At 38.0% G+C, this 18,526-nt stretch overlaps 1 protein-coding gene across 7 annotated transcripts in view; it reads left to right on the top strand.

Annotated features, from left to right (window-relative positions):
- nrxn3b (neurexin 3b) overlaps window positions 1-18,526 on the top strand; it is a 325,560-nt gene that overhangs the window by 288,667 nt on the left and 18,367 nt on the right. For all 7 annotated transcript variants that reach the window (XM_066677967.1, XM_066677970.1, XM_066677969.1 and 4 more), the window contains one exon: window positions 10,229-10,307. In XM_066677967.1, the coding sequence (XP_066534064.1) occupies window positions 10,229-10,307 (79 nt within the window). The remainder of the gene's footprint in view (window positions 1-10,228; window positions 10,308-18,526) is intronic.

The raw sequence follows: 18,526 nt of genomic DNA, 5'->3' as shown, positions 1-18,526 counted from the left end.
CAAGGGGCCCAAATCAACTGGAGGGGCTTCACAGGGACCACTGGGACCAAACACCATCACTTCCGTTTTGTTTTTGTTAAAATGTAAAAAATTTAAAGCCATCCAGTCTATAATGTCATTGAGACATAACAAAAGTGGTTTAATCGAGAAAGCATCTTTCTTCTTCAAAGGGACATATATCTGGCTGTCGTCAGCATAACAGTGGAATGCAATGCCATGTATTCTCAAGATGGAGCCCAATGGGAGCAGATAAAGTGAGAAAAGGAGGGGTCCTAAGATTGAGCCCTGTGGAACTCCATATGATAGGGAAGCTGAGGAGGATTCTGAGCCAGCAAAACTCACACACAAAGTTCTGTCTGTCAGATAGGACCTAAACCATTCCAACGCACTACCACAAATGCCGACTAGATGCTGCAAGCGGGAAACTAAAATGTTGTGATCCACTGTGTCAAAAGCAGCTGTTAAATCCAGCAGGACAAGAATTGCATGGTCCCCAGAATCATTGGCCAGGAGAATGTCATTGAAAACCCTGAGCAACGCTGACTCTGTACTATGCAAGGTTTTAAAACCAGACTGAAAAACCTCCAGAATATTTTGCTCATCCAAAAATAATTTCAGTTGAGCATAAACAACTTTCTCCAAGATCTTGGAGCTTGGAAATAGGCCTATAATTAGCCAGTACTGTATGGTTGAGGCCAGGTTTCTTGAGCAAGGGTTGTACTACAGCATGTTTAAAACTCACAGGAACAACACCAGAAGACAGACTGCTGTTAATAATGGCCAGAAACTGCTGCCCTATAGTATGAAAAATCTCTTTTAGAAAGTGAGGAGGCAAAACATCACAAGGAGAACCTGAGGGCTTTAAATGTCCCACCACATCCTCCAAGTGCGACAGATTCACCGCCTCAAACCTATCAATCACAGCCAAGCAAGGGGCAGAGTCAGAGGGGTCAACAGCAGAAGCTGTGATAAGAGCTCTTGCAGTAACAATCTTATCAATAAAAAAGTGCAGAAAGTCATTACACGTGTCAGGAGATGCTTCCAAACAGACAGGCTGAGGGGCCTTAAGAATAGAGTCAATGGTTTTAAATAACACACGTGGCTTATGACAATTTGCCATAATAATATTTGACAAGTGTTCTCTCTTAACCTCTTTGATGGTGCTCTGGTAAGAATGCCAGCAGTCTTTTAACATTTGAAATGAAACCTGCAGCTTATCGTTTTTCCATCGGCGTTCAGCTCTGCGACACTTCTGCTTTGCTGCACGCGCTCGGTCATTGAACCAGGGCTCAGGTTTAACTTTGGGCTGTTTAGTTCTTAATGGAGCCACTGAGTCCAGTATGGTTTGGCAGGAGGAGTGAAACCAGGAACTGAGCTCCTCTGTATTAATAGAGGCTGAGTCAGGAGGAGAACAAAGCTGGTCGAAAGCGCAGGTGAACTGACTGGCAGTGAAACAGTTAAAACTCCGACCAAGCCGAGCAGAAGCGCAAGGTTTAAAAGCAACACAGGATAAAGCAACATCAAATAAAACAGGCATGTGATCAGAAAACCCACTATCATGGATCTCTAAATTAAACACAGACAACCCATAAGACAGAACAAGGTCTAAGGTATGTCCATGTTCATGTGTGGGCCCGGACCCATACTGCACTAAATTAAAAGAGTCAATGATGTTTACAAAGTCCTTCACCAGCGGTTTATCTGGACAGCAGACGTGAATGTTAAAGTCCCCGACGATAAGGATGCGATCATAGTTCGGCATATGTCCCGCCAAAAAATCAGAAAAGTCATTTATGAAATCCTTATTATATTTAGGGGGTTGATAGATGACAGCACACAGCACCGGGTCAGAGCGGCCCACTTTACATTTAAAATTATTTTTAAAAACAGTCGCCGTTCCTCCTCCCCGGCCTGACGTCCGCGGGGTATTAAAATAACCACAGCCAGCTGGCAGAAGTTCAGCGAGAGCACTGTACTCACCAGCACCAATCCAAGTCTCTGTCACAAAAAGAAAATCCAGGCTTTGAGAAGAGAGGAAGTCCCTCAGGACAAAAGTTTTATTTGCCAGTGATCTGGCGTTCACAAGGCCGATCCTGGCAGGAGCTGAGGCCTGTGCTTTAGTCAAATTCGGTGCACGAAGCAGTGTCCTCAGGTTGCGGGGATTCACCTCACGCTCGCGGAGCCGGGAAAAGCAGGGGCGGTGGGGACGGGATCCCTCATCCAGGCCGATGACAGGTACCAGGGAGATGCCGATGGGCTCCAGGAAATGCCAGGACACAACGGGGGGATAATTCACGTCATGGCCGGGAACTGGATGACAATTGTGAGAGGCAGACCTTTAGTTTTACTAGCGGCGACGCTTTCGCCGAATTGTTTGGGCCGAGGCCCGGCGCTGGTGATTCGGAATACCCGATAGGTGCGGGGGCAGAGGATTCTGTCCACTATGATTAAAAACACCTACATCACAGGTATTATATCTAAGATTCAGTAGAAATTGGCAATCATACACCACTACAGACTTAATATGTGAAGTGCCAAAGCTTAGCAACACTAACAACACAAGGCAAAGTGAGAGTAACAGATGGCCAGCCATACACACCTACGCCATCTTGGTCCAGCTCAAAGACGCTGGTCCTACGATTCACGCTGGAGTAATCACTCGATAAATGAGTCGACTCCTCTTGAAGGGAATAAGGAACCGCACCAAGCATGAGCTGGAACCGGCTACTCCATTCCGAAGCCGCCTTTAAAACACACCCCACAGGATCTTTGGGGCCTGTACGGAATGGCGTCCGGCGGATAGCACATCTCGCAAAAGGATTGTCTGTGTTAGCTGCGTCCTTACTAAGGTCGGACATTCTGTCACGTATCACGGAGCGGACTGACAAAGGCGGACACACTTGCTAAAACACAATGACTTTAATATAACAAACAAAGCAACAACACGACATGAATAGGAAACCAAAACGAAACGACTAGGAAACAAAACGACTTGACACGGAGAAGGAAGGAAACAACACAAAACAAAACGACATGACTTGACTTGGACCCTGACAAAACAAAGGTGAAATGTTCGGCAAGAGGAACTGAGAGAATGGGACTTAAATACAAAACACAGACGTTACGCACCTGAGACAGATAACGAGGGGGCAGGGTAACAAATGAGACACAGACGAGGAGGTGGGACATGGGCGGAGACAAGGACAACAACAGACAGAGCCATGTGCAGAGAGAGCACATGGCGAGGAAAACAGGCATGACAAGACAAGGGTGTGACACTATTATGGATTCAGATTTTTGGAGAGATGTGTTGTATCAGGTTGAGCAGACTACACATGTCAGTGGCTGAGTATCTTCTTTTGATTAAATTTTGTGCAAATATTGTCCAAAGGTGTTTGTAAATTTTACTGGGAAATCCATTAGGTCCAAGTGCTTTATTATTAGACATCTAGAGAAGGGTGTTATGAATTTCATCTGATGCAATTGGTTTTTCCAATATCTGTTTTTGTTATTCTGTCAGTTTAGGCAGTAGTATATTATTTTGTAGAAATATATTTTTGTTTTGGATCATGATCTGATGAGTGTAGCATTTTGTAGAATTTTCTGAACACTTTATTTATCAACTCATCTTTGATTGCTGCTGTTATTGATTTTTTTTTCCGTTGTTCATTTTCATTTTGTATCTGATCCAGGTGTCCCTTGTCTGTGTTGTGAATTCAAGTTACTTTGTGTGATTTCTTCATTGTTGGACATTTCCTTCCTTGTGCTTAGTGTGCTTGTTTGGTTTGTCTGTTTGTATGTATGTCTCGTCTGGAGTCTGTTAGCATTTCCCTGTCTCTTCCCCTTCACATCGGTACCCTTCTAGTCAAGTCTGTTTTTGTCTCTACTCAGTCTAGGTCTCTCTGTATTTGTCTCTCTAGTCTAGGTCTCTGTTTAGCTCTCCCTGTCCATGTCACTCTGTCAGTCCACCCGGTCCTGACAGTGAGTTGCATTCAACATCTCATTGGATAATTCCTTAATATTCAGTTTTAGATGTAATAGAGTTGCTAGTTAGGAAGTAGTCAGTGTGGGAGTGTGAGCTGTGAACTGTTGAGCAGAAACAACTGCTAAGCCCCAAATCAGTCATGAAATGTTTGTGTCTGTTGATTGCCAATTACATGCATTGTGTGTATTGTATTTGTTCTGTCTAAATATGGATTGATAACACTATTGAAGTCACCCCAATTATAATTGAAACATATGAGATATTAAAGATATAAACATATATAATATAATAATATATAATAATATATTAGGTATTAAAGATATAAAGATGGGTGAAAAATATATGAAACAAGTTTGGGTTATCTGTGTTGGGGTCATATATACTGGAAATGGAGTGTTGTTTCTTTTTATATTTATCAATTATAATCATACACAAGATAAGATGTAAAATATCCTATGCCAATCCATTATAGCTTCAAATAGGGCCCACCACACTCTCTTCCTACCTGTAGCCACAAAATTCCTGTTGAATCCTACATCCAGCACAAGGTTGCTCTGGACGTTTATGATCCGATCAGCAACCAGCTATCCTTAACAACTTTGGTTACACATTGAGCCCAGCCCATGAGTACCCAAACCACCCACTGTATCACTAGCTTCACATGCTCTTCACAACTTCAGGAGGCTCAACAGTGAAGTTTGGCATCCCAAACCCACTCCTACTTCAGGCCAGCTATACAGTCCTGCCTTACCCTTTACCATCAACAACATTAAATACCTGGTGACTAAGGCTGTACCTAGCCCCACGTGAATGTTACGTGTTACATCACCAACAATAACAATAGCATCTCTACAGTGCATTTCCCCCAAGTAATCCTTATCCACAACCACTGACTAGACCTTTCAGCTGTTTCTGATAACTTCTTCACAGCTGCCCTTAGTTTCCAGCCCCTGATACCTAACTTCACAAGCAGGGATGTAGCCAACTTCCACTGGTCTTACATGTGTTTGTCACCCGTGTTTCCTCACCTTAGCCCCTAAACCGCCAAGTCCGCATACTTCAGCTTCTTCCTTTTGAGTGCTTCATCTACTGAATCCTCAAATGGAACTGTTAACTTTGTTACCTATCCGTTTACTTTTGGAGTAGAGCACCAAGTCTGGCCTCAGTGTAGTTAACACAATGCACTCTGGTACCACCAGCAATTTCCAGTCTGGTGCTTCACCCCATCTACCAATACTTGTAAGCCCCTTCACGCACAAACCTATTTTATTATTACAGCCACTCATCAATGCATTAACCTCTAGCCTTTTGATGTTGAAAACATGCTAAAACCCTTACCACCTGATTATGCCTCCATGTATGCCGACCCTGTGACAAACTAAATTTACAAGCTTATTGTATATGCTTCAGAGTGCCAACCCACATAATCCACAACTAGGGTCTTTAAGTACCCACTGTCCAAGATTTCGCAGTGTTGAAAGTACGTCATAACTCCCAACGTTGCTCCCAGCTAAAACTTAATGCAACTTGCCTCCATCACCCACAACTCTTGCCAGGATATCTCCTGCTTCTCTAGATTCTCCCATCAAAGCCACTGGCCTTGTTTTGCCTGTGACACTGCTGTTGTGCAAAGTGCTTCCTCTTCCTGCTAAAACTAGTCATCATTCACCTTCTCTCTGCAGATGTGGCATTACTGAATGCTTTCCACAAATCACCTGACTCAGGCCTGTTCTTCCGCATTGTACTTTTCCAATCACATTCTTTAGTTCTAATGAGGTTCTGGCTACCTGCACGGCCACTTTCGGATTCCACTTCCTTCTTGCTTTTGTTACTGGAGCTGCTGATTTTACCACTGCATCTTTTGATCATGACAAAATCATCTCACGACTCACCTTTGCACATTTAAATTTATCAACTAAATTTGTGAGTAGTAACACCAGTACCCCTCTCCCATACCATGCCACCCTACTTGAACACTGTGGCACCCCTAGTCACTTCCTTATGGCATTGTTCATAACCCTTTCCATCCTCTCTACTTCTGTGATTGAACATCATAAACTATCAATAGCCACCTAATACAAGGCAGTAAGCCAAACTGCAGACACCACAGATTCAACTTCCCTAGTAAACACAATCTATCAATGCTATTAACAGCCTCCAGTTAAGCTTTTAGTCCCACAACTTGTTTGGTATCATTTAGTGCTGCACTATACCACCTACCTAAACTCTTCACTGATCTCTCCAGTACTGTAGGGATCATTTCTCCTTCTATTAATACATTTTCAAATTACTGCTTCCATTGCCATTGTAAATGCTAATAGTGGAATCGTACACCCAGCTGTTATGCCTATTTCTAATCGCTGCCATGATGTAACAAATTCCTCTGTAATAAAGCAAAACTGAATGTTGTCAAAGTATGCTTTAACCAGCCTAGTAACCTTATCTGACACCTGGAAGAATTCAAAAGCTTTCCACATACGTTTATGTGACACTGAGCCAAATGCATTTGTTAAATCTAGGAAAATGACATGTAAATCCCTACATTTTTTCTTTGCTGTCTGAATCTGATGCCAGATGCTACGTTCCAAACATCCTGCAAAACCAGAACCCCTTGCCTTTTTTACTGACGTATCAATTCATTTGTTTGCTTTCAAATAAGCAGCAAGTCTCCGTGCTATCACACTAAAGAAAATCTTAACCTCTGCATTAAGAAGACTTATATGCGGAAATTGTTCTATAGCACACACACACCTTCTTTCCAAACAACAACCATCAACCTCAATAAAAAATTATTTTATACCTTTTGTGTAAAAGAGATATTGTTATTTATTAAAATGGATACACCTATTTATTTAGAGTTTTTCTGATTTAATGTGAATATAAAAATAATACAATGTGTTTTTCATGTCCTGTATGTATTTCTGGTATATCCTGTGTGCATGTCATGGCTGGGCAGTACAGACAAGGGAGGCTGACGTAAACGCAAGGAATATATTATTTAAACAGGACCAAAACAAAACAAAAACAAACAAGGAGGTTAAAAGCCTAACCACATATACAAAACAGGAACAGACCGGAAAACTTTGACAGACAGCCATGAACCAGGGTAGACATGGGAGACACAGAGATAAAGAAACTCACATCTATACACACAAGAACCGAAAAGGGAGCACTGAAACAAAGGGAATATATAATGACAGGACAAACGAGGAACACCTGCAGACAATAAATGGACAGAGGCAGGACTAAGGCGGGACTAGGGAGGAGACAAGAACAACAACAAACAGAGCCATGTGCTACATGAGTACATGGTGGGGAAAAACAGACAAAGGACAGGGCCAGGGTGTGACAGAGCATCTGTGTTGTTAGTGGGCAGTTTTACTCCAGGCTATTTTAGCTGCATGAAACATTTCACAAATCTAAACATTTTTTTTTTGATGGTGAATTATATTTAGATCTCTAAGATGCGATTTTATACTCTTAAAAAATATCCTTCTGCTTTGGCACTTAAATCTGTTTACTTAAAATGCATTTAAGTAATCACAATGAACCATCAAATATCTGACACAAACTTACATGATAATAATAATAGTAATTAATTCAATTTATATATATATATATATATATGCTCTCTCTCTCTCTCTCTCTCTCTCTCTATATATATATATATATATATATATATACATATATATATATATATATATATATATATATATATATATATATATATATATATATATATATATATATATATATATAGAGAGAGAGAGAGAGAGAGAGAGAGAGAGAGAGCATATATATATAAAAATTGAACTAATTATTATTATTATCATATAAGTTTCAGCAGATATTTGAAGGTTCATTGTGATTACTTAAATGTTAAAGTATTACATGAGTAAAAAATAGAATTCCAGTATTTATTGTACAAATGATTCAGTTTTTGTAAGTATATATTTTAATTCATTTTATTACTTCATGTTTTATATTGTTAGTTGCCTTGTTAAGCCTATGAATGCAAGCATACAAAAAAGCTTGCTTGTTAAAATGTAACAGTCTCAAAGAAATGTATCCCTCAATATTTGTACTGAGTCTATAAATCTGGATTGCCTGAAAAAAATATAGGTCGGTTCAGTGGAAAAATATAGGCCGGTTCAGTGAACAGTGGAACAAGTCAAACACAACCTAATGGAGACAGACAATATCCTGCACAAACAGCAGAACCTGTCACCTGATAATTTTCAGGGCAAAGTTGGAGCTGTAAGGTTGTAGTAATACAGTGGTGCTTGAAAATTTGTGAACCCTTTAGAATTTTCTATACGTTTGCATAAACTTGACCTACAACTTTATCATATTTTCACACAAATTATAATATTAGATAAAGAGAACAAAATCAAATAAATAAGAAAATAATATTGGACTTTGTCTTTTACTTATTGAGGAAAAGATCCAATATGACTTATCTCCGAGTGGCAAAAATATGTGAACCATTGCTTTCAGTATGTAGTGTGACTCCAACGTGATGGTTTAACTACAACTAAACATTTCCAGTAATTGTTAATTAATCCTGCAAATTGGCTTGGAGGAATTTTAGCCCATTTCTTCATACTTCAGATTTGTTATGTCTGTTGGTTTCCTCCCATGGACTGCTTGATTTAGGCCCTTCCATAACATTTATGTTGAATGAAGATCAGGATTTTGGCTTGGCCATTCTAAAATAATAGCTTTATGCTTCTTAAGCCATACTTTTCTCGCAAGAGTTGCGTGCTTAAGCTCATTGTGCTGCTGCATCACATTCTCTTGAACCTCAGTTCACAGACAGATGAAAGTTCTCTTGCTGGCATAATCCAGAATTCACTGTTCCATCAATGATGGCAAACTGTTCTTTCCCAGATGCAACAAAACTGGGCCGAACCATGATACTACCACTACTGTGTTTCACAGATGGGAAGAGGCTTTTATGCTGGAATGCAGTGTTTTCCATTCTCCGTACCAATAAGATCTAATCTGGTTTCATCTGTCCACAAAATATTTTTCCAATAGCCTATTAGATTCCTTGCCCTTAGCATGATCTTTGTTGGTCAGCCATTTCTGAGGAGGGTAAAAATGAATTCCCTCCATTTGTACTAAGTCTTTCTGTTTAGAGATGGTTTTGTAACATTTCCAATGAGCATCAACAACCCTTCTTCCGATGTCCTCAGAAACCTCCTTTTTTCATGTCATGATACACAAATGTGTATCTTAGATCCGATTTTGATAGATCCCTATTCTTTAAATAAAACTTTGCCCACACAAGCCTGAATCCCACTGATTGAAAAAACACCTGACTCTAATTTCACCTTCAAATTATCTACTAATCCTAATTATTCACATATTTGTGATCAGTATTGCAGTGCTAAAACCATACAGTGTTGAATCTGTATTAAAGAAAAGCTACATCTTTAAACAAAAGCAACATTTGAACTTGTATTTTCCAATTCAAACTATTAGTCATGGCATTAATATAGTACACTGCAAGCCTGAAATGGATTAAATGGCAAAAAAGATGATGATGATGATGTTGATGATGATTAATATAGTTTTAGAATTCCAAAATTAACTCAACAACTCAATTAACTCAAGCAAATAAAATTCTACAGGGTTTAAAATATAAAAAAGACCCTCCATATGCTGTATGTTAAAAAAATAAATAAATAAATAAAATTAATTAAAAAAAAAAAAAAAAGAAAACACTTGCCCGTGAAGGACTGGTGCCCTCTGCAGGGTGTGTTCTTGCCTTGCACCCAATGATTCCAGGTGGGCTCCGTCCCACCGTGACCCTGAATTGGAAAAGTAGTTGCAGATGAATGAATGAAAAAACACTCTCAGTGGTAAGTGAAGATAGCATCTAAAAATCAGTTTCTCTTTTCCATATTGTATCTATCCAACTACCAATTAATAGCATCTAATATTCCACATTATATAAATTGGTTTTGTGAGAGGTATATTGGAATGAATTCATCCCTTGCTGCAAACAGCTGCTCATGGAGTTGCCATTAATTGCATAGACAGAAAAAGCAGTATATACCAGAAACATAATACTGTCTCTTAGGTGAATTAATGAAAATATAAATGGTAAAATATGCATGGTTATATTACTGATAATCTTCATGAATGCATTGTCAATCTGATGTTATTATGGCATAATTTTCTCTTTCTTTTTGTCTTATGTTTTCACACACACACTGCTGCTGATTAAATGGACAGACTACAGATGACATAGTGTCTTCAGCAGAATGTTCCAGTGATGATGAGGACCTGGAGGAGTGTGACACAGGGCATCCAGGTGGGATGGATGTGTTAACTTATGCTTGCTTCATAGTGTACTTGTTGATTTGCAAATGAATGTCTTTTCCTCTAAGCATCACATCCCATGGGAGCACAGTGTAACTTCAGAAGACTGTAGAAAACATCTCTAAAAGCACTTTGCAGTAGTTTGTGATTTTGAATGTACTTATTTTCATTTCTAAACAGTGCAAATTCAAACAGTCTGTGGGTTGATTATAAAGGTAATTGGCTAATAGACGTGTGTAACATGCCTAAAGTTACACTTAGGTTAACCTAAAGTGGTTAGTCTAAAAAGTTACACTTGACGATGGGGCCCTAACTAACATGGTTATGCATTTATACTAATTTTGTTCCCTTGGTTAGCCGAGGAGAGTGAAACTTTAAATAAATAGTACAAAATTAGTATCTAAGTCCATGTTGTATTTACTGATGCTTCAAAATGTATCTTGTACTTAAGTTGATTTCTTGCAGTGTGTATGTGTGTGCGTGTGTGTGTATCTAACAGAGGATACATTTTGAAATATTTTGAGGCAAATAATGCTTACAACTTAGAAATGTGATATTGTGTAGACTAACTGCAATGGAAACTATTTTCCTGTTTGTTCATTTGTTTCCACTTGTTGAAAGCTTGCATTACTATATAACTTTCAAATAGAGAACAGATATCCTCGAATTTCTGTGTTCATTGTTTTCACATATAGGTTTTTTCAAGGTTAAGAGGACATTCTTTAGTCTTATGTATCACAAGAGTAAGACAATACAACACAGTAGTGAACAGTAGTAATAAAATCTAGTGTTTTGGAGAACTTGGGGTTTTATTGTCTCATCTTTTGCATTGTGTGTGTATGCATATATTTTGTTTTACAAAAGCTATTCAGTTCAGGGCTGCTTAACATGGGTGGTATTGTTGAATTTCACAGCTCTAATTTAGCTCATTGCTGTTTAAGTAGGTTAGTTACCCTTCTGAATCCAGGTTATAAAAAAATACAAATCCAGTTAGGGTGTCTGCCACTTTGAGATGTTGTCTTATAGGTTACTTTTTAAGATAATATGTGAGTTGATGTGTTATTAAAGAAAAAAGTCATATTGTTCACAACCCCAAGATCTCTAAAATACAGTGGTACACTATAACATATTTCCCCCTATTTTGGAACATTGAAAATACAGTCAATTAGTAGGCCACTGCAGTCATTTAATTCATACCAACACAGAAATTCATCTTCCCATCTTCCCTACTTCAAATTTTATGAAATGTTTGCATGAGTTTTCCTTGGACTGTTTTTTGTTTTACTTTTTCATGTGGACAAAAGTACCTTCCAGATGTGTCCTTTTTGTCATCCAGTTTTTATGATTTGAGTATTTTATCATATTCTTGGTTCTTTTCTTTTTTATATTTAATTTAATGTTTCACCAGTACATTCTCCAGGATAAAGTGGATCCTGTCGTTTTTCCTCATGTTGTACCGCATGAAATTTTGGTGGTTGGAAAAAAAATTTTTTCCTCATCTTTATGTTTTGTAACACTATTATAATGAAGCACCCCCCGCCCGCACCCCCAATAACTTATAAAATAGACAGTGAAGGGCAACAAAATCTTTTCTTGCCATCATCCTTTTTTGCCCTTGTGCAGGCAAACCCACTCTGTTTTAAGATAGATGCGTGTAAAAGAATGAGTTCATTTCCTTCTCTCACCAGACTCCACCCCCACCCCTACAATCTATTTATTTTTTTTATCCCCCCTCTCAGTGTGTCTGCATATACATGTATGCTTAAATGCAGATGGCATAAAAGAATTTTATTGCCACAAAGTATATCTGTTTTTCTATTGTCTTTGTTGCTCTAATGAGAGGTATTTGTGGCATGCATCAATTGTAGACTAATTCTAGAAGAACACCATCTACTCTTGCATGGAAAAGACTAGCATTTTACATGCTTTTTTACTCATAAGTGTGCTCACAGATGTGTATGCTGCTGTATTTTTGAATTGATGCTGTGAAACATCTCAGCTACTGAATCTCATGTCTTGATTATAAGCTTTCTGTTTGTCGATCTAGCATTTCTTTTTCTTTGGATTATTCTGTGTCAAGTGTTTGGGGCTAGATATCACCTGTCACAAATCCAGAAGCTACTACATCAGAAGAAGTGATGTCAGGCAATATCTGCACCTGTTTCTTTTAAGTTGTTCACTGGATACAGACAGAAATGCTCAATCACAGTCGGCCATCTCGTATTCTGAGGTGTATTTGATTTGTATTAATATACTTGTTTTTAAATGTAATAAAAAAATTATCAGTATAGACCCATGTGAGGAAAAGAGTAAAGCTGCCTTTTTTCTAAAATATTTAGACTCTATTTATCTTAAATTTTTTGACAGTTTCACAATTACTGGATCCATAAATTGTTCTTAATTGTTTTTAATTACAGTTTGTTATAATATTTTTTTTAACCATATTACATACCTGTTATTTTCAGTGCATATTATATATATATATATATATATATATATATATATATATATATATATATATATATATATTACAGAATTTGAAACCTTGTACCAATCTAGTCAACATCCTCTGCAGCGAACACATTTAATGCACAATAAACACATAAATGCACTTTAAAAATTAACTATGCATGTTAATAAGAGATTTATGTCACACCTCTGAATATAGTTTGGTTGTATTATTGAGATTTGTCTAATTTAAAATTTTCACTTTTACAGATACCTTTTACATTACTGTATCTTCTGTGATAGATGGAATTGAGGCATTTTTCTTTTAGAACATTTGACACAGAATAACCCTCTTTCGGTGTGGTCATAATTTTGTATAAATGTTGAAGCTACCCTTGACCTCAAGAGAATTCCACTAGAAGGCCTATTATAACAACACTCTGTACAGTTTTGAAATTACATGTCTGTAGTTTTGAAAGTAAAATATTTTCCTGTCCTTGCTTGTTATAGTATTATACTGATCAAGAGCTTGGGGTCTCCATTGTAGTGTTTCCATTACATAATAATGTTTTCAGTGGTGACAGGTTGGGACTATTTTAGTGCCTGGACTGTACAAAGAAGAGTCTTAGTAGAGACTTTACTGAAGAGCTACGCTGTTGTAATCCACGCAGAATGTGGACTGACATTGTCCTATTGAAATAAGCAAAGTCTTCCCAGAAAAAGATGTTGTCTGGATGAAAGTACATTATTCAAAAACCTGTATATATCGTTCATCATTAACAGTGCCTTCGTAGTTAGCCATGCCATGTGAAAGGATGCTGACATTTAACTTTTTGGGCCACTGATTTTTCAATTTTGGATGCCGGCGGGCAAAAAAATAAATTACTTAGTTATATCTGTCAGTATATCTCAAGTACTACAGGTCCAATGTCGACAGTCAAGGTACCAAATTAAAGCTTAAAGTCACTGCTTTCCATTGATTTATTTCATTTTATATATAATCCCACTCGATAAGTGAGTATTTTTGTTCGAAATATACCTTACCAAGAAATTATTATGAACATACGCAGCAGAGCGCATATGTTTTCAGTGCCTAACAGACCCAGACACTGTGAGAGAGACTCAAACGGTTCAATTTGACAGCCACAAACAATAATGAAGTGAATAAACATGTTTTGAAAACTTATATTTCTTTTATTATGTTATATTTCTTTTATTTCCCTCACTGAGGACATTTAAATGCAGCAGGGGTGTGGGGAGGTTGCCTCGCCCTACAGCCAATCAGAGTGCAGCTCTCGCCTTTTAACATGTCAGCCATTTAAAGGAACAATGTACTCGGTGAGAAACAAGTGTAAACATCAGAAATAAACTCAGTATATTAGAATAAAACACATTATAACTAAGGGTTTTTATAGTTTGGTGAGGGTAAATGGCCATTTGGTGAGGGACAGTAGACTAGTTTCTCATAGAAAGTAAACTTTCTAAAAGAAAAACACTGTAAGATGTTGACATTAGGTCTAGACAAGATATATACGCTGTATCTTTGCAGTAAAAGTAATAAATTTCCTTATGGAGAGCTTGGGGCCTAAAGAGACACTTGGAGAGGCCATCTGTCCACTGTCTGCTCCAGCTTGAATAACTTCAAATCAGTAAAAGGTATCACCTCCAAATTTTATCTGATGAAAGTAGACCCCTGGAGAAAAAAGTAATGAACTCATGAACTCTTCAGCTTTTTTTTTTCTTTTTTGTTTTACATTTTTTTCTAAAATAATACAAGCGCCTACATTTTTTGTGGTTATCATATATTCCAGGACCTCTAAATGGTTTCTTTTACAAATTTGAAGGGTTTTCTGTAAAAGTAAATCCTGATATGCCTCTAGTTTATTCACTGCCTGAGCAGATAGCTTCTAGATTTGGGTATGTATTTTCAGACGGAAAATGGAAAAAAGGCCTGGATTGCAAACAGTGCACCTAACAAGTATGATTAGGAAGAAAGAATAGCAAATGTTCAGTGTTCATCAGACCACAGAACACTTTACTTTGCCTCAGTCCATCTGTAATGAGTTCAGGGCCAGGGAAGGCAACAGCATTTTTATCCAGTTTATATACACTTTTTCTTTACTTGAAACCACATGGTGTGTCATATGAACAGCCTAGCAATCACTTAGGTTGCTTTGTTTATTACAAACCGGATTCCAAAAAAAGTTGGGACACTAAACAAATTGTAAATAAAAACTGAATGCAATGGTGTGGAGGTGCCAACATCTAATATTTTATTCAGAATATAACACAAATCACAGATCAAATGTTTAAGATGATAGAATGTATCATTTTAAGGGAAAATATGATGTTTCAAAATTTCATGGCATCAACAAATCCCAAAAATGTTGGGACAAGGCCATTTTTTACCACTGTGTGGCATCCCCCTTCTTCTTACAACACTCAGCAGACGTCTGGGGACAGAGGAGACCAGTTTCTCAAGTTTAGAAATAGGAATGCTCTCCCATTCATGTCTAATACAGGCATCTAACTGTTCAATCGTCTTGGGCCTTCTTTGTCGCACCTTCCTCTTTATGATGCGACAAATTTTCTCTATAGGTAAAAGATCTGGACTGCAGGCTGGCCATTTCTGTACCCGGATCCTTCTCCTATGTAGCCATGATGTTGTGATTGCTTCATAATGTGGTCTGGCATTATATTGTTGTAAAATGCAGGGTCTTCTCTGAAAGAGATGACGTCTAGATGGGAGCATATGTTGTTCTAGAACCTGAACATAGTTTTCTGCATTAACGGTGTCTTTCCAGACATGCAAGCTGCCCATGCCACAAGCACTCATGCAACCCCATACCATAAGTGATGCAGGCTTCTGAACAGAGCGTTGATAACTACTTGGGTTATCCTTCTCCTCTCTGGCCCAGATGACATGGCGTTCCAGTGTTCCATAAAGAACTCCAAATCGTGACTCATCTGACCACAGAACAGTCTTCCATTTTGCCACACTCCATTTTAAAAGACCCCTGGCCCAGTGCAAACGTCTGAAATTGTGGAGCTTGCTTAGAAATGGCTTCCTCTTTGCACTGTAGAGTTTCAGCTGGCAACGGCGGATGGCACAGTGGATTGTGTTCACTGACAATGCTTTCTGGAAGTATTCCTGAGCCCATTCTGTTATGTCCATGACAGTGGCATTCCTGTTTGAGGTGCAGTGACGTTTAAGGGCCCGGAGATCACAAGCATCCAGTAGAGTTTTACGGCCTTGACCCTTAAGCACAGCAATTGTTCCAGATTCTCTGAATCTTTTGATGATGTTATGCATGGTTGAGGATGATAACTTAAAAGTCTTTGCTATTTTAAGGTGGGTAACACCATTCTGGTATTGCTGCACTATCTTTCTGCGCAACAATGGTGGAATTGGTGATCCTCTTACCATCTTGGCTTCAGAGAGACACTGACACTCTGATAAGCTCTTTTTATACCCAATCATGTTGTCAATTGACCTAATTAGTGTTAATTGGTCTTCCAGCTGTTCGTTAAATGCTCAATTTCCTTTTTCCAGCCACTTATTGCTACTTGTCCCAACTTTTTTGGGATTTGTTGACACTGTAAAATTTTGAATCAACATATTTTTCCTTTAAAATGTTACATTTACTCAGATTAAACTTTGATCTGTCATCTATGTTCTATTACGAATAAAATATTGACATTTGCCATCTCCACATCATTGCATTCAGTTTTATTCACAATTTGTTTAGGTGTCCCAACTTTTTTGGAATCCGGTTTGTAAAAACTTGGGATACCATAACAATTGCTTTCAACCACTAGAAAACGCTTTTTAAAATTTGACTTCAGAAGCATTGGTATTTGCTTCTGGGAATGCATATGTAGTTATTATGTATCCTTTTATTCAGAGAGTTTTGAACCATCTTTACTTCCGAAAGATTTAGCCCAGTCATGCCACTTACCTGTTGCCAACTATACTCATATTCAATTATTTTTGTTTTTATAGTATTATACAATTTTATCGGTCTTTTGTTGCCACATCCAAAATTTTTACTGGCATCAGTTTAAAAATAGCATGGTTGGTGTTATTTTCCCTTCAAACATAAATGTCATTTAAGGAGGCAGATCCTTGCTTCTTATTCACAATTTTCATATTCAAGTATTTAACGGACCTTAAATGGATCAGTTTAAGAGTCTTATTTGCATTATTCTCCAGCTTCTTATTGAATACTCATTTCCATCTTAACAGCTATGCAAATCTAAAACTAGCACTATTTTTTATAAACTAAACTCATTGTGAAGCACTTATTTCCCATTTCATCCACTTAAAACAGACGATCACATGTACATCCTATTGCTAAAACATCTACTCACTAGTGAAATGCTTATATGTGCTGTGTGCTACCAAGACTGATTTCTCCGTTCCACCATAAAAAGGGTTAATAGGCAAGGCGTTTTAAACACAATTCTTAATCCTTCATTTGTTTAAAACACATACAACATGGTGTTACGGTGAGCTGGGCGGACTGACAGAGACGGACGCACACGCTAATAACACAGACTTTATTGAACAGGAAATAAACAAACAAACATTAACGAACTAGAGGGCAAACACTCAGCAGGGAAAGAACAAGACTGAGAACAAGAATCGGGAACAAACAGTACGAAGAGCAATACAATACAATGAACAACTGAACGAAACATTACCAAGAACAAATGAATGACACCTGGAAGTGAGGGAAGGGGGCTTAAATACAACAACAAACGAGAAACACCTGAAACGGATAACGAGGGTAAAGACAAGGAGGCGGAACAAAGGCAGGGCATGAATGACAACAAAACAAAGCCATGTGCTGAGATAGAGAAAACAGACCTGACGAGACGAGGGCGTGACACATGGAGAAACACAGGTTAATTAAACCATACAAACAATGGTATTTACACATTTCAATCATGTTGTTATTAAACTTCTTCATATAAAACACACAAAACAATGTCCTAACACCTTTTAAATGTTGTTATGCCTCAATTCCTTTACATAAAATATATATATAATCATATATGATTATAAAAAAACATATATATAATCAGTGTCTGTACTTCTATATTTTGTCAGAAATGATGTACTCTTACCTGTTCAGGAGAAAATTGGCCAGCTCTAGCTTACATATAATTTAAAGACTGTAGAATATACAAAAACTAAAAAAAAAAACTAAATTGAAGTGCAGTATGCCAGAAGAAAGGAGCTGAAATTAATTGTGCCCAGGATGTGAGGAGTTTATGATGATTTTCTTTGCCTGTTTCCTGGTTCTTGAAGTGTACAAGTTGGGCAGAGAAGCACCAATGATTTTTTTCAGCAGTTTTGATTGTTCGCTGAAGTTCCTGTCTTGTTTTGTAGCTACTCCAAAACAGATTGTGATAGAAGTGCACAAGATACGTTCAAAGATTGCAGAGTAGAACTGCATCAACAGCTCCTGTGGTGGTTTTCGGTTATAGTGAGGGGAAGCAGTGGTGAGGGGTGTCTACTGAAGTCCACTGTCATCTCCACTGTCTTGAGCATGTTCAGCTCCAGATTATTCTGTCTGCACCAACACACCAGATATACAGACTCGTCTTGTATGAGTCTGATGACTGGTTTGTAGTCTGCAACTTCAGTGGTTTTACAGTTGGGTTATTAGATATGCAGTCATTGGTGTAGAGGGAGAAGAGCAGTGGGGATTGGACACATCCTTGTGGAGGTCTAGTGCTGATTGACTATATATCTGA

The sequence above is a fragment of the Hoplias malabaricus genome, chromosome 7 (assembly GCF_029633855.1).
Source record: "Hoplias malabaricus isolate fHopMal1 chromosome 7, fHopMal1.hap1, whole genome shotgun sequence".
Lineage (NCBI taxonomy): Eukaryota > Metazoa > Chordata > Actinopteri > Characiformes > Erythrinidae > Hoplias > Hoplias malabaricus.
Note: the sequence above shows the minus strand (reverse complement) of the source record. Positions and strands in the feature narration are given on the sequence as shown.